The sequence below is a fragment of the Suricata suricatta genome, chromosome 2 (assembly GCF_006229205.1).
Source record: "Suricata suricatta isolate VVHF042 chromosome 2, meerkat_22Aug2017_6uvM2_HiC, whole genome shotgun sequence".
Taxonomy (NCBI): Eukaryota; Metazoa; Chordata; class Mammalia; order Carnivora; family Herpestidae; genus Suricata; species Suricata suricatta.
Genome location: NC_043701.1, coordinates 32,426,193 through 32,448,361, shown reverse-complemented (window position 1 = coordinate 32,448,361; position 22,169 = coordinate 32,426,193). Strand labels below are relative to the sequence as shown.

Sequence of the window (22,169 nt, the reverse complement as noted above, 5' to 3'; positions counted from 1 at the left end):
CTCTCTTTCAGAAATAAATAAACATTAAAAAAAATTTTTTTTAAGTGGGAGTCTATAGAAGGTAAAAAAAAAAAAAAGTACAGATCATTGGTCTTACTTAGATAAAAGTCTAAATCTTGCCCATTCCCACCATGCAGCTCGGAAACCAGCTTTTTCTCCTCTGTTGCTACCACTGGTTTTTGAGATGAGCAGAGTCAAATAGAGAGGGAAAGAATGATTTTCAAGTGAGGAGAAAGCATGTCAGTGTGTAGAAATTAATGCATTACAAAGAACACAGAAATGCCTGGGCATATGCCACCCTTGTATCACTGTAGGATACAAAGAAACTAACATGTAACATGAAAATGTCTGTGTTCCAGGGCTACTTTAACACACCTAGAGCTATACCAGGGCACCTGAGTGGCTCAGTCAGTTAAGCGTCTGACTTTGACTTACGTCATGACCTCGTGGTTCATGAGTTTGAGCCCAGCAGTGGCCTCTCTGCGATCAGTGCAGAGCCTGCTTTGGATCCTCTGACCCTCTCTCTCTGCCCCTCCTTGTTTGTGCTCGCTTGTTCCCTCCCTCTCTCTCTCTCTCAGAAAAAAAAGTGAATAATAATTTAAAAAAAACCAGAGTTATACTAATACGGGTATATTTATTGTCTACTACTGCTTCTGCTAATAATAGCTAATATCATTTATTTACCCAAGTTTACATAGATAATGAGTAGTGAAGATGAAAATCCAGCCCAGTCAGTCTGACTCCAGAAAGATACACTATACTGCTTCTTTATATTAGTTTTTGTGGTTTTGATTGTAGTTTATTTGAAAATTAAACCTATGTAGAATAGTACTAGTGATAACTCTTAAAATGTTTATTTCTTTGAAATACTGTTTTCCCTGACTGTTCTAAATAAATGAGAGTTTATTCTTGCTTATGCATTTGTTCAACAGATAATAACTGTCTGCAGAGTATAGGGCAGAGGCAGCAGGAATCCTGCCTTGAAAGAAGATTGAATGTTTGGTTATTCAACAATCTGCCAGGCACCTTTCTAAGCACTCAGATACAGTAGTCCCTGATTTTCTTTTTCCTTTCCCTCTGAATTTCTTTTTCTTCCAAACTAAATCAGTGCTAAACAGTGAGGGTTTGGGAAGGATGAGAGATGGAAAGTTAGCTATATATTTTTTATATGAGTTCAATGGGGGGTTTTAATATAATGTTTTGAGAACAAATTCTAATATATTTGCCTGTGAAATGTCTGATATAACATTTGTACGGTTTGGTGCAATGACTTAGAATTGAAATGTTAAGGATTTTGACTTATTTTATCCTGTATTGCCTACTTGGTCTCAACAGTCCTTATTAGTTGAGTCTTCCCTGCAAACAGAAACTAACTAGTTGATGAAATCTATGTAGCGTTCAAATGTAGACATTTCATTACTGTGGGATTTCTTAGAAAGATGACCTCAGTTTATTCAGTGTGAGCATTGAAATTTCCTTCTTATAAATTGTGCACTGATAAAGTAAATGAGTTAAGACATATCTGACCATCAATTTAAGTGAGAATGTCCCGGTATTTTTTAAGGAGATTGAGACAGATGCCGTAGGTAGTAGCTTCATGCCAACATAGTACTCTCTGTAATTCAGAATGAAAGCCTAAGGTTCTTAATTTTTTTTTCTTTAAAATTTTATCTTCAAAAAATTTTAACTGCATTTTCTATTAAAAAAGCAAAATGTTAGGGGCACCTGGCTGGCTCAGTCAGTTGAGCATGCAGCTCTGGCTCTTGGGGACTTGAGCTCAAACCTCATGTTAGGTGTGGAGCCTACTTTAAATAAAGCAAGCAAAATGTTGGATTTTTGTGTACTGTAGCAGTAATAATTAATGTTAAGTGTTTGTGGCTCTTAATTAGAAAATAAGCAAATATTATTATCATGGTTACTAAGAGGGTTTTTTTGTGGGTTTTATTTTTTATTTTTTATTTTAATTTTTTAGTGTTTTATTTATTTTTGATACAGAGAGAGACAGAGCATGAGAGGGGGACGGGCAGAGAGAGAAGGAGACACAGAACCAGAAGCGGGTTCCAGGCTCTGAGCTAGCTGTCAGCACAGAGCCCGACGTGGGGCTCGAACCCATGAACGTGAGATCTGACCTGAGCCGAAGTCGGAGGCTCACTCGACTGAGCCACCCAGGTGCCCCTTATGTGGTTTTTAAAGATTTATTTATTTATTTATTAAGTGATCTCTGTATGCAGCGTGAGGCTTGAACCCACAACTCCAGGATAGAGTCACATGCTCCACTGACTGAGCCAGCCAGTTGTCCCAAAGTTTTTTATCTAAAATTTTTTTTAACATTTATTCATTTTAGAGAGTGAGAGACAGAGTGTTAGTGGAGGAGGGGCAGAGAGAGTGGGAAACATAATCAGGAGCAGGCTCCAGACTCTGAGCTGTCAGCACAGAGCCCAATGTGGGGCTCCAACTCATGGATGGTGAGATCATGACCTGAGCCGAAATCCAATGCTTAACCAGCTGAGCCACCCAGCCAACCCAAAGTTTTTATTTTAATCACCCATTGCAGGTCATGATATGTGCACTCCTTAATCTCTATCACCTGTTTTACCCATCCCTCTACCCCCTCCCCACTGGTAACCATCAGGTTGTTCTGTATAGTTAAGAGTATGTTTTTGGTTTATCTTGTGTTTTCTTTAATTTTTTTTTATCCCTTTGCTCATTTGTTTCTTAAATTCCACATATGAATGCAATCATGGTATTTGTCTTTCTCTGACTTGACTTATTTCACTTATACTCTGTAGCTTCATCCATATTGTTGCAAATGCCAAGATTTCATTCCTTATATTCCGTTATATGCCACAACTTCTTTATCCATTTGTCAGTCAGTGGACACTTGGACTGCTTTCGTATCTTGGCTATTGCAAATAATGCTGCCATTAACGTAGTGGTACACGTATCCTTTTGAATTAATGGTTTTGGATTCCTTGGGTAAATACCCAGTAGTGCAATTGCTCGTCCATAGGGTAGTTCTATTTTTACCTTTTTGAGGAACCTCTATACTGCTTTCTTTCCACAGTGGCTGTAACAGTTTGCATTCCCCCCCAACATCACAGGAGGGTTCCTTTTCCTCCATATCATCCTCAACACCTGTTGTTTCTGGTTGTGCTGAGTTTAGCTATTCTAAGAGGTATGAGGTAATATCTCATTGTAGGTTTGATTTGCATTCCCTGAGGACAAGTAATGATGAGCATCTTTTCATGTGTCTGTTAACCATCTTTATGTGTGTGGTTACTAAGTTTTAAAGTTAACATTTTATACATACATAATAAAAAGATAAAGTCATTTATGTGAGAGAGAATTTTTTTTTTAGTTGAGATGTAATTTACCTCCCATAAAATGTACAAGTCTTAAATGTTCGGTTCAGTGAATTTTCATTTTTTTAAAAGGTTTATTTATATGTTTTTGGGAGGGAGCACACACATGCATTCTGGTGGGGCAGAGGGGGAGAGAGAGAATAATAAGGAGGCTTCACACTGTCAGCACAGAGCCTGACAACAGTGTTGTGTCTCACAAACTGTGAGATCATGACCTGACCCAAAATCAAGAGTGAGATGCTTAACCGACTGAGCCACCCAGGTGCCCCAAATTTTCACAATTTGTATGCAGCCACCGTTCACTTAAAGAACATTTTCCATCACCAGAAAGTTCTCTCATGCTTCTTTCTGATCAGTCCCTGCACCCTTTACCCAACAGTGCTTTAACTTTTATCACCAAAGATTAGTTTTTCCCAATTTTGGATGTCATATAAATGGAATCACACAGTATATATTTTTGGTGTGCGTCTGGCTTCTTTCCACTTAACTTGATTTTGAGATTTATTCATAATGTTGCTTGCATCGGTGCCCCAGTTTATTTATCCATTTGCCTCCTGTGAGCATTTGGGATTATTATGAATAAGGTTGCTATGAACATTCTTGTCCTTTAGTGGACATATGCATTCATTTCTCTTATGTGAATACCTTATGAGATTGCTGGGTCACAAGAGAGAACTCTTGAAAGTAAGTCATTTTGATGGGTTATACAGAGACAAGTTTTTTGTCATTTGAGAATCTGTATTAAACAATTGCAGCCCTACTCAAACACAGTTTGTGTAGATGTTTAATGAAAATTCGAAGTTAAATTAAATGCTTATCCATAGATGAAACATCGAAAAAGTACCCATTTACTTTGTTTTTTAAGGTCTAAGCTGTAACAGATTGTTTTTGAGTCTCCAGAATCATGAGTTGTTTCAAACTATTGTAAACAAACACAAATGGTAGATAGGGTCATATCTTAATTAGAATCCTCTATTTAACCCAAAATTGTTTAATTTTAAGGAGACAGTGGCTCATTGTGAATTACAGCAATGACTAAATAACCGTACTAGAATTTTTATGTGTAAAAAATGAATTATTCATTACTTCCAGAGACAACCACTGGAACTCTTTAAAACAAGTTCTTTGTAAGAAGAAATGAGATTTTAATTTGTTTTCCATTACTTACATGATACTTTCTTACTGCTGGCCAGTGTCTCCAGAATAACAGGACAGCATCTTTTCCTGTTGTCGTCTAATATTATTGAATATTCAGTAGTTTCTTGAGGGAAGTACATTTTTGTAATTACTACCTGAGTGATGACTCCTGAATTTATCAGATACATTTTAGAAGTACTTGGAATTTATTAAGCTGTGTGACATGTTTTTCATATCTGTGACTGAAATAAGGAAGTAACTCATGTTTTTAAAACATTGTGAATATATAAGATACTTTTTCTTATATATCCCCTTGCTTCACTGGGGAAAAGATTTATGCTTTAACAAATAGCATTAGGTTTTTTAATTTATCCATAAGACAGTGTAATTTAAAAAATGGATCTCCATCTCATATCATACACAAAAATCAGTCCCCTGTGGAGTAAAGACCTAAATGCGAAGAGCAAAATTTTAAATAAAAAAAATGTATCTGGGAGGAAATCCCTACAACCTCAGTAGAGGAGAAGTTTTTTCCCCACTTTCTAAGTACTTCACTGTTTAGGGCTTTCTCTTATAGGACTGCAGTGTGGTTATGAAAATCAAGAAATTAAACGTTGATACAATACTATTTTCCAATCTACATACCCTATTTATATTTCACCAGTTGCTAATCCAGGATCCAATCTAGGATCATACTGAATTTTATTGTAATGTCTCTTTAGTCTTTAGTTTGGAACAATTTCTCAGCATTGTCTGTCTTCACTTTTGAAGAGTACAGACTGTTTTGTAGACTGTACCTTAATTTTGGTTTATTTCTTCATTATTAGATTCAGCCTATGAACTTTTGGCTGTAAGAGATACTATGTCCTCAGTATATCCTATTAGGAGGCACATGGTATCCGTTTTTCCTCTTATTTATAACTTTGATCATTTGGTAAAGCTGGTGTGTGGCACGTTTCCTCAATGCGAGTATATAGTCAAGTATTTGGAAAGCTGCTTTTCAGACCATGTAATGTCCTGTTGTCATTTTATCATACTTTCACCCACAAATTTTAGCATCCATTGATGATTTTAGCATGCAACAGTTATTGCAGTGGTCACGCACAGTGATTTTGTAATTCAGTCATTCCTTCTACATTCATTAGTTGAAATTCTATTGTAATGAAGAGCTTTCCCTTGTTCATTCATTTCTTCATGTCAGTATAGGCTCAGAGATTCCCATTTTACTCTGTGAGTTACTATTCATTACTGTCATTACTTAATTTGCTCTTTGAATTGTGGAATTTCTTTTAAAGGAAGAAAGAAAGCTCATAAGAAAAGCAGTGTACAGAAAAGATGTTTGATGGTAATACTTTCGTGTCGTCTCAGACGGTTGATGGGCAGAAGTTTTGTTCTTGTGGTTGTTTTGCAGGACTAACATGTACTGACATTTTGGATGTTATTTTAAATACACTACTTTATCTTCCATGTAAGTAACTTTATAGTCATATGTGGTATCTGCTCTTTTACCAGAAGCACAAAGGAATGGAATATACTTTCTGTTATGTTTATCTTTTTGTATATATTTTGCACAAAATATTATTTGGATTCAGGAGAAAGAAAAGGAAAAATACAGCTCTTTCAGCTTCTAGCTCGGGTTAATACATTAAGCCTACATTAGTAGGTTAACTTTTTAAAACTATCCTTATTGGTACAGTTTTTACAAGGTGTGCCTGTCAGCTGCCCATGACTAACATAGATAAGAGTTAATTTCCCATCTAGCCAAACCTTCCCCCCAAAAAGTCTCCCGAGTCCCCCACTCCATCAAGCTAGAACTGCAGTTTAGGAATACAATAAAATAACTCTTTCCTGCATCTGACTCCAATTTAGAAGGACTTGATTTCAAATAATACATGGAAGAAGATGGTAGGTAATGCAGAAGATTTAGCAGAGGGCCTGAGAATGTGTCTAATAATTTACTGGGCTCTTCTAGAAAAGCTATAATATTCCCAGGGGTAAATAGAGTAAAGCTCTATATGTATTAGAAAACCTTTGAGGAAGTATGTGTTTTGTTATTTTCAGAAATTCATCCTACTCTTGGGAACCCTTGTATGACCTTTTTTCTTTTCTTGGATTTAGAAGTGGGATAGAGTAATTAGTTTTAAAAATTAAGAAAAAAGTCAACTAAGAAAAATGGATGTAGGGACACGTTGAGTCTCTAAGTGTGCTTAGAAGATACCCTGATGATTGAACAATTTCTTAGAAGACAAGCATTTACTGTGGGGGATGTACTTCCTTTCCTCTAGCGTCTGAGAAATCCAAAAATCACATTCTTCTTAGTTGGTGCAATTCACAGAGAACAGATTACAAATCTCTCAGCATAGCTGGTGTAATCCAAGTTGTGTTTTGGGTTCTCAGACAGCTCCCATGACCTTCCAGCCCTTAATGTCATGGTACTTCTTTTGACCCATTATTCACTTTGGTTATTGTGAGCAATCCTTAACTTTGGTCACTGTGTACTAAGTGCATACATTTAGTGCAATAACAAAGGCAAATAAGTATGTAGGGAAAAAAATTAGATCATTTTTGGTTTCTTGGCGAAAACTCCAAGTAGAACTGATTAAAACTCTGATGGCATATGTCCCTTTTTTTGAAACAACTTGAAATTTTTAAAGCTCAGCAACTTAGCAATTAGTAAATATGCTATATGTACACTACTTGCTATTAATTAGTACCTTAATTTTGCAAGTTTTATATGTCATTAGGGCTGTTAAAAACAATTACTTCAAAATACTAAATGTTTTTGAAAAAAATTAATAATGATAAATTCATCAGCAAGTTACCATAACTTTTATTTGTTGCCTGTAGTAATGATTAAGACTTTGTTTTTAAGGCTAATAGCTCCTTGTCTCAGTGGGGACTGGGGTGCAGTGCAGCATACAATGAAGGAAATTAAGAAGTTAAGACATTTACATAAACATAATAGATTTCAATGTATATTTAGCATGCACTGCTTCTGTACCCTACCCCACCCTTGCATATTTTAAAATTATTTTTTATATTTTGGGTTTTGATTTTAATAGTAATTTTAAACATTTAGAAGAAAATAATTTTGAAAAAACAAAGCATATAGTAGTATTCCATTGTGTAGAAAGACCATCTTTTATTTATACATGTACTCATTTGTAGACATTTGAGTTTTGGGTTTCCAGTTTTGAGCATTTGTGAATAGATTTTTATAGATTTGCATTTCTCTAGGGTAGATACCTGGAAATGAGATTGTTATGTGGTGCGTGCTTAACTGTAAGAAATTGCCAAACTGATTTCCAGACTGCTTGGTACCATTTTGCATTGCCACAACTATGTATTAAGAGTTCTAGCTCTGCGTCCTCACCAGTACTTGGTATTATCAGTCTTTTTTATTTTAGCCATTCTGTTAGGTATGCAGTAGTGTTTCATGATTTCAGTATTTGTTTCCCTTATGATTTAAAATGTTGCACATCCTTTTGTGCATTTATTTGTCCTCTGTATATCCTATCCAGTGAAGTGCCCAAGACTTCTGCTTACTATATTCTTACTGTTGAGTTTTGAGTTTATATTCTGGATACAAGTCCTTTGTCAGATATGTGATTTGCTAATATTTTTTCCAATTTGTAGCTTGTCTTATCATTCTCTTAACTAACTGAGCAAGAGGTTTAATTTCAGTGGAGACCAGTTTGTCAGTCTGTTTTTTTAATGGATGAGGGTTTACATATTGTATCTATGAAATTTTTGCCTAGGTCATGATTTTCTTCTTTTTCTTTATTTTTTTTAAGTTCCATGTTTTACATGTAGAGTTATGATCCATTTTGATGCAATTTTTATAAGGTATGAGGTTTATGCTAATGTTCATGTTTTTTGCTCATGGGTATCTAATTAATTAAATATCATTTGTTGAAAACAAATTCTTTCTCCATTGAATTGTATTTGCACCTTTATCAAAGTTGTTTGGCTATATATATATATATATATATATATGTTTTGGACTCTTAGTTTAGATCCATTAACTCTTGAAATCACGTAGTGTAAATTCTGCAACTTTGTTCTTTTTTTAAATTATTTTGGCTGTCCTAGTTCACATGTCTTCTACTAGTTTGCATTTACTATTAAGGGTATGAGAGAACATTTTATCCTTTCATTTATTTTTTTTAATTTTTAAAAGATGTTTATTTATTTTTGAGAAAGAGAAGCAGAGCATAAGTGGGGGAGGGGACAGAGAGAGAGGGAGACACAGAATCCTAAGCAAGCTCCAAGCTCTGAGCTGTCAGCACAGAGCCCAACATGGGGCTCAAACCCAAGAACTGGGATATCATGACCTGAGCTGAAGTCAGATGTTTAACTGACAGAGCCACCCAGGCGCCCCATCCTCTCATTTCTTAACCAAAATCTATTTTTAATACCATGTGTATGGGTTTGGGGTTATTTTAGTCTTCACAGTGACTTTTTAAAATCTTGCTTGCATTTGGGGAGGGGGTGTCTTAATACATGGCCAGAATCGGCATTCATCACATCCTTTATGCATAGAAAAGTAATAATACATAAAACATATAAGTGTTAGAGTCAACTTGTTTATATGTATCAGAAAAATCCTCTTTCTGGGCTTTTGGGTGGCTCAGTCAGTTAAGCATCCAACTTCGGCTCAGGTCATAATCTAGCATTTTGTGAATTGGAGCCCCGCATCAGACTCTGCTGACAGCTGGGAGCCTGGAGCCTGCTTCAGAGTTTGTCTCCCTCTCTCTGCCCCTCTCATACTTTCACTCTGTCTCTCTCTCTCTCAAAAATAAACATTAAAAAAAATTAAAACAAAAAGACAAGAAAAATACTGATTTCATTTTGATTGGGCCTCCATTGATTCTATAGACTAGTTTGGGAAAAATTGTCATCTTCACATTATTGAGTCTTCCAATCCATGAACATTTCTCTCAGTTTATTTAGCTCTTCTTTGATTTCTTTCCTTAATATTTTCTGTAGTGTTCAGGACGCTAGTCCTGCAGATGTTTTATTACATTTACATGGAAATTAGTATTGTGTTTTATGTTTTTGGGGATTTTTCATTAAAATAATCATGTCTACCAATAGAAAGTTTTACTTAATGAAATGTCTTCAGTCAGATCTCCTTTTAAAAACATTTTGAATTTAGACCTTTCTTCCTCTCTTATTTTATATATTTTTTACTAAATTTGTGATTTTACAGAAACATAAATATAGTATATCTATTTTCTTTATTGTACCTAAATGCATCTTATTTCTTCAAACATACAACTTTTCTTGATTGATACTCTTTTTTCCAGTTTATTTCAAAAGAAGAATTTGCTTATAAAAAAACATTCATATGTTAGGTAGCTTTGAATCCTTTAATACATTAAAGATGTATTTTATCTGCAGTTAGCCTATACATTGTGAATTATATTAAATAATTGAAACAATAATACAGTTTGAAGAAGTATCACTATCTTTAAAAAATTGTTAAGCCATTTTCAGTAGAACTTTGAAGTAGTATAATTTTGCATGTTTTTTTGGTTATTTTAGTGGAGGCCTATGGAACATTTATATCTTCATTTCTATTTTAGGTGCGTATAGCAGCAAAATTCATTATTCATGCCCCTCCTGGAGAATTTAATGAAGTGTTTAATGGTGAGTATTTAATTCATAACACTAAGCCTTGATATATCAGGCACTCCTTTTTTTAAAAAGAATAAATTATATAACCAAAATAACAAAACTGGTGGGGGTAGTGTATGTAGAAAAATCTGTACTTTCTGTATTACAATGAAAATTTTTGTCAATCTGGATTTTATAATGGTTAGAATATACTTATGATATATATGATAATTATGTTTGAATAAGTCGACCTTAAAAGAGTAATATTAAATTTTTTAAAAAGATAAAATTTTAACCAGTTTTTGAATTGTGTAATGCATTTTTGTATTTCTTTGAAAGAAAAGCTGGGGTACCTGGGTGGTTCAGTTGGTTGAGCCTGTGACTTCTGCTCAGATCATGATCCCGCAGTTTGTGGGTTCTGGCCCTACATCTGGCTCTGTACTGACAGCTCAGAACCTGGAGCCTGCTTCATATTTTGCATCTCCCTCTCTCTGTGCCCCTCCCCACTTGTGCTGTGTCTCTCTCTCTCTCTCTCTCTCTCTCTCTCAAAAATAAATAGCAAAAAAAAAAAAGTAAAACCTATTAGAGTAATATGAACAGCCAAAAACAAAGAGAGGAATAAACATTGTTTCACCATTTCAGAAGATGAGAGCACGTTGGAAAACTATTTAATTTATATATGGTAAATTAGTTCACAGCATGCCCTTCTTTAAACCGCAGTGGCAAACATTTTTATTATTCTATACCCAAAGCAGAATTTTAAATCGTTATACAGTCCTGGTTACTATAAAAACTCTAATAATAGTTCCTTTTTAACAATAAGAATGACATGGTCATTTAAGAATAACTTACTGTAGATCCTGTAAATGTGTTATTTCTGCTTAAATAACATTTGGCCTTCACTGTCTTAAATAAAACTAATTTACCCAGGATTCTTTAGTGTCATTTTTTAAACATTCTATTTCAGAGTAAACTATTTAAACATGTTTTTAAGAAGATAATCACGGGGCACCTGGGTGGCTCAGTCGGTTAAGCGTCCGACTTCGGCTCAGGTCAGATCTCACGGTCGTGGGTTCGAGCCCCGCGTCAGGCTCTGTGCTGACAGCTAGCTCAGAGCCTGGAGCCTGCTTCCAGTTCTGTGTCTCCTTCTCTCTCTGCCCCTCCCCCTCTCATGCTCTGTCCCTCTCTGTATAAAAAATAAATAAAACATTAAAAAAAAAAGAAGATAATCACTAATTTTCATTCATAATGTAAGATATAATGCAATCTCACCTCAAAATGAGGTTTGAAAGTCAAGAAATGAGGCAAAAATTGAAAATCCCTTAAATCATCCACAAACTATAATAATACATGATTTAGTGCATGGAATTATATATGGTAATTTTTATGTCTTTAAAAATTTAATTACTGAGCTACTCTTAGAGAAAGAATGGCAAGTCTATACTGTATTCTGTACCGTTTAAGATAACTGTAAAATCTCAGGTAGTGTATTGGGAAGTTGGGAGAGAATTCAGAAATATTTCTGCTTCCTGTAGAGTTTAACTTCTGTTTTAATATGTCAGCCTCTACTTTTCTTAGGTCCAAAGGTGGCATGCAACTTAAAGTGATAATGGTGAAACCTCACTAAAGTGAATGGCCCCCATACTGTTGTACAATTCATGTGTTTTTCACTTAATGTTCATACCTTGAATAAATGCCCTACAGATTTGTTAATCAAAAAGGCCCTAAAAGAATGAGTCCTAGAAATTGCTTTTTTAAGTCTCATTGGAAATTGATGTGGGTAAGTTTTGTGTTGAGGTATCATAAGTTTGGGCATTTTGGATAAACCATTCAGTAGGCTTGGGGTGGAGAGTGAGCTATGGAATAAAAGTAGGACATAGTCTATTATAGAAGTTTTAAATAGGGAGTATTTTAAAGATAAAAGGGAATTAAATATTTGAGGGGGAAATTCATAAATGTTATTATTTTCGTTGCTATTTTTGTTGATAACACCAGTGTGGTAATTCCAGGAGAAATCACAAATTTTAGAATTGCCAAGTCATAAAATCTTGCTAGTTTAGTGGTTCCCAAATACTGTTTCTTAGGCTGGTGGTGAAAATCACTGAAACATAAATTTCATTCTCAGGTATTGATTTGGTAGCTCTGGGCTGGAGCTTATTTATTTATTTATTTATTTATTTATTTAAATTTTTTTTAAGCCTTATACTCACCGCTTTATGGGTCCAATGTGTAGCCTGGCTTGGAACCACAGCCTGATCCTTTCTATAAGAGTAGGTTGTATTCAGATTCTTCTATACTTTCCTTATGATTAAAGCAGGACTTTTTTTTCCAGCATAAAGCTAACTTTTAAATTTTTTCACATTTAGAACTGGAAAAGATATATTACCATGCAGTACCCCTGTTAAATCTGTTAATGATCATGTCTTCAGTATTGAACATGAAAGCATCATATTTATCAAGTAGAACTCCTCAGTTTGCTTTGTGATACAGAAATAACTATAATTTTAAATATGGGTATTTTTAAAAATAATTTTTAGGCAGTGGCTTCCATTGTTTAAAATCAGTTAACTTAGAAATCAAATTAGTATTATTTTAGTGGTTAGTGAAAGATTTTTTTTTTTTAATTAGAGCCTGCTACTGAAAAGAGGCGTATGAATAGTCAATATTTTTTCTTTTAAAGTAACTTTATGATTTATGTAAAAATGATTCATAGGCATTCTAAAATGTTCAAAATACAAAAATGAACCCAAAAATGGCCCAGAATTCTACCCTCTCGTTCTCCAGCATTTGAATGAAATACTTCTAATATCACTTAGTTTAGATACAGATATATAACATTACATAAATAAGGTAATACTATACATGCTGAATTTTTCTCTTCCTGTTTATATCATGTTATGGATGTATTTCATGTTGATAAATACACTTCTACATTTTTTTCACATCTACATTATTTTTAATGGCTGCTTAATTTTACACTGTTATAAGAACTATATACGTGCTTATATTGTATTTAACCAGTTACTTAGTGGAAGATACTTAGGTTAGTTGTGTTATTTTCATTTAATGAAAAGATTAGGGTACATTGTGATATGTACTTTATGATAGCAACCGTGTGAAATAGCCAAATGTGTAGGGAAATAAAATATAACGATTAGAATGCAATATTTTTGGGGTTTTTTGTGTGAGATTATGTGATTTTTTTCCCTTATTTTACAAAGTGCTTGGATTTTCCAATAAAAGTATTATTTTTAAAGTTATGTTGAATGATAAGTAGGAAAGTGTCTACATAATAATTGAGTCTAAAATTAGAACAGAATTAAGAATTAATAACTAAAGAGATTGCTAAATCAAATAAAGCAGTTATCCATATTGAACTAACTGCATTCATCTGTTGTTTGAACATGAGCTGTCTGAGGACAGAAATGTCTACATCTGTGTTCATTTCACAAGCTGTTTCTTGCTTAATCCCTTTTTCTATGGAGCAGATTCATGTGAAACTCATGATAGTGTTGTCAAACTAGGAGGCATCCGTCTTCTGCTGATCTTACCAGATCTTATTAAAAAAAATGTTTTTAATGTTTATTAATTTTTGAGAGAGTGAGAGTACAAGCAGGGAAAGGACAGAGAGAGAGGGAGACACAGAATCTGAAATGGGCTCCAAGCTCCAAAATGTCAATACAGAGCCTGACTGCAAAATCATAACCTGAGCCCGATTTGGGGGCTTAACCGACTGAACCACCCAGCTGCCCTGTTACCAGACCATCTTTTTGGTGGAGCTTATCTCTACTTTGGAAACACATTACAGTTTGCCTACATTGGCAACTAAAGGTATAAAATAACATGTACAGGTTTCCCCCACATCCATTCTGTGAAATCTTCCATAAACTGAAATAGCATAAAGTGGAGAAACAATTACAATTTGGTAAAAGTGAAAATCCTCCTTGTATTAGACTCAGCAAAAACAGGTAAAAACCAACTGGCGGAAAGTGAACTTTCAGGTACCTGGGGAAACCTGTATTTTTTTTAAGTAGGCTTCATGACCACTGCAGAACCCAACACAGGGCTTAAACTCAAAACTGTGAGATCAAGACCTGAACTGAGATCAAGAGTCGGACACTTAACCAACTTGAGCCACTCAGGCATGCCTGGAAATCTGTATTTATATTTAATTCTCTTATTTCTAACCAGTCTCTTCTAATAAATAATATGATGGTATGTTTTTATAGTTATTTTGTTCATCAGAGTCAAGTTTTGATCTTCCTTACGTGTTGGGGGTAAGAGGAAAGTAGGGAGTGTCGATACATAATTAAATTAATCTGCATTCATTATATAGAAATTTCAAGCCTGTAATAATATAGAAAACATAATACTTATTTTGCAGATGTTCGGTTACTACTTAATAATGATAATCTTCTCAGGGAAGGAGCAGCTCAGTAAGTATTACATGTTAACATAACTAAATGATATGATGAGAAAAAATGTTTTAAAGTGGTTTTTAATTTCCTGAAATAGATATTTGCACATCAAGTTTAAATATATACATGTATTATATGTGTGTACTCAACTAAAAAAGTATTTTTGATCAAGTTTATATACGTCTATTTTATCTGTGTATCAGCTAAGAAAGAAATATTTTTGATTCACAGAGGGACGTAGGGACACAATTATAACATGAAATTTTCTATTGAGTGTTTGGTAGTGGCTTGAATACTTACATATATATATATATATATATACACACACACCCCCTACATTTTGGCATTTTCAGGAATGGATAAAATTATTTTAGAAACTTTTGATTTTTGAAATTGTGATTGCTTTTTTATGCAGGTTTTACTTTTTGTTACGTGTCTGATCCTAATAGATTTTTGAGAATTAGGAATTTATTTTATCCATCCATAAATACCTAACATAGTATGTGACACATACTAAGTAAATAAATATTTGCTAGATTTGTGAGTGATTCAAATAACTAGCCAGTTTAAATCCTAGTACATCATCTTTGGATCAGTGACCACAATCATGACTTGCCATAACTGTCTTAGGATTTCAGAGAAATAATTGATTCTCTTCTCTATTCCCATCTCCATCCCCTATGTGAGGCTCACTAACTCCATAATTCATTGGAAAATGATAAAATTAAACAGATTTTTGTGCCATACAAAGTATTTAGTGTCCATCTAGGCATCTTTTTTTCATCTTAGTATTCTACCTAATACATGAAATCCTTACCAATGGGGTAAATTTGCTCTTATTCTATTTTTGTAATGTTTCAAGGCTTTATCAATAATCTGTCCTTTACATTTAACTCTATTGAAGGTAGAAGTTCAACAGACTTGTAAGCATATCTGATTTTGCTTTTGATTTAATTTCCTGGTTTTAAAAAAAAATTTTTTTTTTAACATTTATACATTTTTGAAAGACAGAGCATGAGCCAGGGAGGAGCAGAGGAAGAGGGAGACACAGAAACCAAAGCAGGCACCAGGCTCTGAGCTGTCAGCACAGAGCCTGATGCGGGGCTCGAACTCTCTGACCATGAGATAATGGCTTGAGCCAAAGTTAGACGCCTAAACGACTGAGCCACCCAGGCGCCCCTCTTTTTTTTTAAGAGAAATCTTTATTTATGTTTTTAATCCCAATATAATTAATATAACAATGTTATATTAGTTTCAGATGTCCAATATAGTGATTCATCAATTCCGTAAATTACTTAGTGCTCATCATAATAAGTGTATTCTTAATCCTCTTCGCTTGTCCCACCATATTTATTACTTATTATTCTGAGAAAATGTACATAATATAAAATTCAATGATTTTTAGGAATATGGGTCTTTGGCATTGATTGCAATCACATTGTAACTGTGACCACTGTCCATCTCCAGAACTTTTAAAATTTTCCCAGACTGAAAGTCCATACGCATTAAACAATAATTTCTCATTCTCCCCTCCCTCAGTCTCTGGCAACTACCATTCTCTTTTCTGTCTCTATGAATTTGACCACTTAAGTGGAATCATACATTATTTGTCATTTTGTGGCAGATTAGTATACTCAACATAATGTTTTCAGGGTTCTTCCATGTTGTAGCACATGTCAGAATTTCTTTTTAATACTGAGTTTATAAATTGCATTTTGTTGACCTATTCATCTGCCAATGGATATTTGGATTGCTTCCACTCCTCTTAATTATTATATTTAAAGTGCTCATAGAAATCCATTTATTCTATATCTTTGACTTTAGTTATTAGCTTCTGAGCCAATGGCTATTTATTCCTAAGTTTTTTAAAACCCTGTTTAAATTATTTGTATATCCAAATAAAATGACTTTTATTTACAGTAGCATATAGCATGTTGACAAAAATCTTATGGACAAAAAGAAAATGTACAGCATATATAACTTCTAACAGCAATACTTTCAAAGTAAACTATTTCTCTGAATTTTCTGTGGTAAATAAATATGTGGGTTGTTTCATGTAGGTGCAAGAATTAGTGGTTTTGATTTTGTTTTGTTTTTAGTTAAGAAAATGAGAAACTTGATTTGTTGAAAAAATAAGAGTTTTCCCCCAGCAGAATAAAGTTTAATGAAGGTCAAAGAAATGTTCATAATTTTATAAGTGGTATGAAATAGCCACATTTGACTCAGTGATGAAAGTATTGAAATTTTTATTTGTCCAAGGAAGTGTTTATCTGGTTATGGTTTTTACATTAAAATTAAATAAATTATATTTGTTCTAAAAAGAAATGAGAATGGGAGCTACATATCCTTTTTATTATGAAACACATTTGGGGGACAATTGTAGTCCATATTTCATGATTTGTATGCATGGGAATACCTGTTATTCTGATATTCTAAGGAAACGAGGCTGAAGAAATCAGTAACTAATGATAAAATAAGATGTTTACCAAGAAAAAGCATCAAAACCTTAAGGAGAAAGTACAGACTGCTTTGTATATAGTTATACTATTAAGGGATTGCTTACTAGATGAACATTTAGAGAAAATACTGAGTCTTTTGGTTGACTCTGTAGTATTCTTCATACTAAATTTCTCAAAACTATTCATTTGAATTCATTTGGTAGACATCTGAGGGTATCTGTGAAGTGAGAAATATGTCTTTAAAAATTTTTTTTTAATGTTTTTATTTATTTTTGAGAGAGAGACAGCATGAGCAGGGGAAGAGCAGAGAGAGAGGGAGACATAGAGTCTGAAGACAGGCTCCAGGCTCTGAGCTAGCTGTCAACACAGTGGCCGATGCGGGGCTTGAACCCATGAACAGTGAGATCATGACCTGAGTCAGTCGGACACTTAACCAACTGAGCCGCCCAGGCACCCCTGAGAAATATGTCTTAAATCATTGGTTAACTGGTCACAGTGTCCTCTATAGGAAGTAATTTTCTTTTTTTTTTTTAATTTTTTTTAATGTTTTATTTATTTTTTTGATACAGAGAGAGAGACAGAGCATGAGAGGGGGAGGGGCAGAGAGAGAGAAGGAGACACAGACATGGAAGCAGGCTCCAGGCTCTGAGCTAGCTGTCAGCACAGAGCCTGACTGCGGGGCTCGAACTCACGAATGTGAGATCTGACCTGAGCCGAAGCGGAGGCTTAACTGACTGAGCCACCCAGGCGCCCCAGGAAGTAATTTTCAAGCAGAAATAGTATCTTCATTATTCACTAAATTTGGTTCTAAATTACTTTTAAGATATCTCCAAACTTGGTTTCACCCTCTAAAGAAACTTTATCACCGAGCTTTGAAGCTGTCCAAAATACATAACAAAAACTGCAAGGCATAATTAAAACATTTAGAACGTGTCCTAGTGGCCGTTTCACCAGAGTAAGTGCATAGCTGTAGTTGCATTTCTTGTGACTCGTGATCTTTGATACTGAATTCCTTTTGTTCAAGTACTTCTCTATCGTACATATACGTACTTCTTTTCTTTCTTTCACCTTTCCCCTGCTGCTTTAACTCTTTTAATCCTTCTCTCCTATCTTTTTGTAAGGGGGAAAATATGGCTGCTATTCTTGAGTGGTTTTATTGGGATGTTTTTACTAGGGGCACAAATTCGGTATGTTTCATAGGATGGAAAAGTAGACATACCAAAGAGTTGGTACTCTCAAGTCTAACTTTCAAATGTCCAGAAAGAGCCTTTTATTCAACTGACCTATGAATGCCAGACATCACTGTGATAATGAGATAAATAAGCCTCTTAGGGATTTTCTAATGGGCAGAGATGTTTAGTATCAGGCCAAATGAAATAAAGTATTACCATAATAAAGGCATATCAAAGGCTTTTGGAGCCCAAAGGAAGGAACTTTTAATTTCTATTTAGAAGTGGCTTTGAGCTGAATTTAAATGATGTCCAGGGTTTGAATAGTAAATAGGGAAATAAAGTGGCTCAACTGAGGGAGACAACTAGTGAAAAGTATAATGTGTGACTGGTCTAAGACCAATATTAATGGATGTAAAAATTTAAATACAGGAACAAATATTTAGAAATGGATGATTGGGCTACAGAACTCTGTAAGAGCAGAGCAATCACTGTTTTTACTGTGTCTAATAGAGGGCTTAACACCTGGATTTGCCTGGGTGGAGGGACCGGTGAATAGATGATGACTGGGTGGGTGGAGTGAATATTATGAATTGGAAGGGACTCTGGAAGTCATCTAGTCCAAACCCTTCTTTCTATAGAAAAGGTAAGTAGGCCCCGTGCTAGCTAATAGCAGGGTTTGGACAAAACCTAGGTATTCTGTATCCTGACTCCTAGGTTAGTGAGTACCTTTCCCACAGTACCATGTAACTGTCACCTATTTAACTTGCCTTGAGCATTTAAGAAAAAAATTCACCTATCTTACACTCATGGTCTCCTTTTCAGATTTCTTCTTCATTCTTTACTCGCAAGTGATAGATGGATGGGGTTTGATATTATGGGCAGTAAAAGGCCAAGGATCAAATTACAATCTACATATATTATTTAAATATGTCTTTCATTGGAAAGGGAGTCCTAATATCTAAGTGATCTAGAAGACCTTTATTCCCATCACAAACATACTTTTGAGATAAATTCACTTAAAGGTTAGTAACTGCTTGGCTATGTTGAAGCTATTGTTAGGAAAATTACAGTTGTAATGAGTTAAAGAAAATCGAAAGTGAGTAAATACTATCCTTCTTCCCCCTCCCACATCATACATTTCTGTGTCTACCCACTCCCTCGTCGTTTTTGAACATTCAGTATCAGTAAGTTGACAGCTAATAGTTCTGTATTGCTAATTTTTGCATTTGCTAGTCTGCTTATTTACCAGTAGTGCTTTGCTCAACCAAACATTTCTTTCTAGATGAGACTCAGTAGCTAACCTGGAAATTCAGTGGACCTCTTGCCATCTAGAAAATCTTCCAGGTAGATTAGGTTTAGAGATGTATTTCCAAATTTTAAAATACTCAATATCTTTTCTGTTAAGTGGAGAAAAGAAATTCCCAGGTTATATATGACCCTTACATATTTTTAGTTAATTTTTTGTACTATGAAAAGCTTTCCTATAAATACATATTACATAAATATGTAATTTACCATTACTAACTCCTAGAGTAGAGAGGTTTTATTCTCAAATCCATCTCATCACCATTGCCTACTTCAGATCTTCAGCAGTTTTAACACGGACATTTGCCTAATAATAACCTACTGCTTTTTCAGGGGGTGGGGGTGGGGCTGGGGGCGCTAGTTGCTCCACTGTCCAGTTGTCATACACACTGCTGCCCGATTCATCTTTAGAGGTAGTTAGGTTCTTCTTTCTCAAAAAGTTTCTGTGATTCTGCTTTGCCTCTCAAATGAAGTAATTATTCTATCAGTCAGGGCCTTTCAGTAAGTATAATTGAACACATGCTATGTGCTTCTTATAATGTGGACCTAACCTATCTTCTCATGTGTTTTGTTTATCCTGGTCTCTAAATGGAATACTCTACCCATTATTTCAAGGCCATTTTTCCTTGTCAAATTTCTAATGAAATCACCTCTACTTCTCTTCTTATTCTTACCTTCATGGAATATAGTTTTTAAAAATATGTATTCTCTTTGGGGTACCTGAGTGGCTCCTTTGGTTAAGCATCTAACTTCAGCTCAAGTCATGACTTCACTGTTGGTTAGTTGGAGCCCTGCGTTGGGTGAGCTCCAGCCCCGTTTTCAGTGCGGAGCCTGCGTGGGATTCTCTCTCTCTGCCCCTTGCTCATTTGCACCATCTCTATCTCTTTCTCTGTTTCTCTCTATGAAATGAAATGAAATGGTTCTTAATGCTTTCTTTATTGGTCATTTTCTTATAGGACTTTCTACTTTGTTATGATTATATTTATCTATTATCTCTCTTATTCAACTGTAAGTCCTTTGATCATAGGATCGGATTACTCTGCATCTCTTGTAGCACCTACTCTGTTTCCTGGTGTGTTGTATACTAAATATATACTCGAATAATTGGATCTGTAGATGGCTAACCTTTACTTTCAAGGTTTTGAATGAAAAGTCAAATTATATTTACTGATTTAATTTTCTTTTGCTAAACATTAAAGGCTGGATATTATTCATCCGTTTTAAAAATTGCCATATCTATATAATAATTATGGTTAATATAAGATCAATAATGGAGAATTAGTTTTATTTAACTTGTCATATGCAGTGCAGCAGATATATTAACAAGTGAATTGTTCATACTGTTTTAAGAGTGTTAAGTTTGTAACTTTGAATAATTGGCCTTTTTCTTTTTTAGTGCATTTGCACAGTATAACTTGGACCAGTTTACTCCAGTAAAAATTGAAGGTTATGAAGATCAGGTATGTTTCGTATGAACACAGGATCTGAATATTCTTTATTTCATTTATAATGGTTAATGTATTCTGCAAGAATTGTGAAGTGGTATATTTAAAGATTAAAAAGTGTTCATTTTAATCATAGCCACTTATGAGCAAAGTAATTGAAAATTTAGTTTCTTTTGTTGAGACCAATAATACTATTAGCACAAAGTCCCTTTTAGAAGTATTCAAATGTAATTCTTTTAAGATTTTAGAAAATAATTGCTTTAAATCTACTTTCTTGTTTTTTATAGGAAAAAAAAATCAATCCTATATTAATCCAAAATCTAGAATATATATTAGTAAGATTTATATCATATTTTGGTTGCTCTGGAATTCTACAGTTCTTCATGTGAGTAACTTAGCATTTAGTAATTGTTAAATCTTTTCTTTCAAAGTGGAAGCTAGTATTGCTAAGCTAAGAAAAGCCACCAAAGGTCACGACTAGTTTTGTTTTTTGGGTTTTTTTTGGTTTAGAGTTACAAATAACTGAACAGTGATTGTATTCATATTGTGCTTTTGTGAGGCACAATTTACGTAAAACAGTATGAAGAAGGAGCTGGTAGGTAGAATATGAAAGTTGTAACAGTTCTAAGTGGCTCATATGTCAAAGCTTGCATTTGGCATTATTCATTATATAGTATGTAGTCTTGTATTTACAGGGGGGAAGAAAGCATAGACAGAAGATGACTTGTAACTGCAGAGAAAACAGGCATATGTAGATATAGACATGCATGGGTGTATACACATGTATACATATATATGAAGCTATTTAGTGTTTCATTTTATGAATCTCCTAAATTTATTTTCTTTCTGTTGGGAGATGTTTTTTTTTCCTTTTTTTTCTTTAATTGTAAACAAAGCTATTGTACATCTTTGTACCTCTGGACACATTGACTGTTATTTTCTTAAGATAAATCCCTAGAAGGATATTTGCTGAGCCCAGGGAATCCATCTTTTAAAAATATTGGATAGCTCCCAAACTCATTTATGAACTTAGCATAACATTAATACTTAAATCTAATAAAGGTAAAACAAAAAAAGCAAACTACACTAATCTCACATATGATCATAGATTTAAAAACTTGAGATACTAATAAATAGACTTCAGAAATATGCAAAAAAATAATGCATGTACCCCAATGTTCATAGCAGCAATGTCAACAATAGCCAAAACATGGAAAGAACCTAAATGTCCATCACCTGATGAAGGATCAAG

The 22,169-nt window shown here is 34.3% G+C and overlaps 1 protein-coding gene across 1 annotated transcript in view; it reads left to right on the top strand.

Annotated features, from left to right (window-relative positions):
* The window catches only part of CAPZA2 (capping actin protein of muscle Z-line subunit alpha 2), a 56,611-nt gene that overhangs the window by 17,425 nt on the left and 17,017 nt on the right, over window positions 1–22,169 (top strand). The window contains exons 2-4 of the mRNA XM_029924573.1: window positions 10,088–10,151; window positions 14,503–14,554; window positions 20,869–20,932. Coding sequence (XP_029780433.1) covers window positions 10,088–10,151; window positions 14,503–14,554; window positions 20,869–20,932 — 180 coding nt within the window. The remainder of the gene's footprint in view (window positions 1–10,087; window positions 10,152–14,502; window positions 14,555–20,868; window positions 20,933–22,169) is intronic.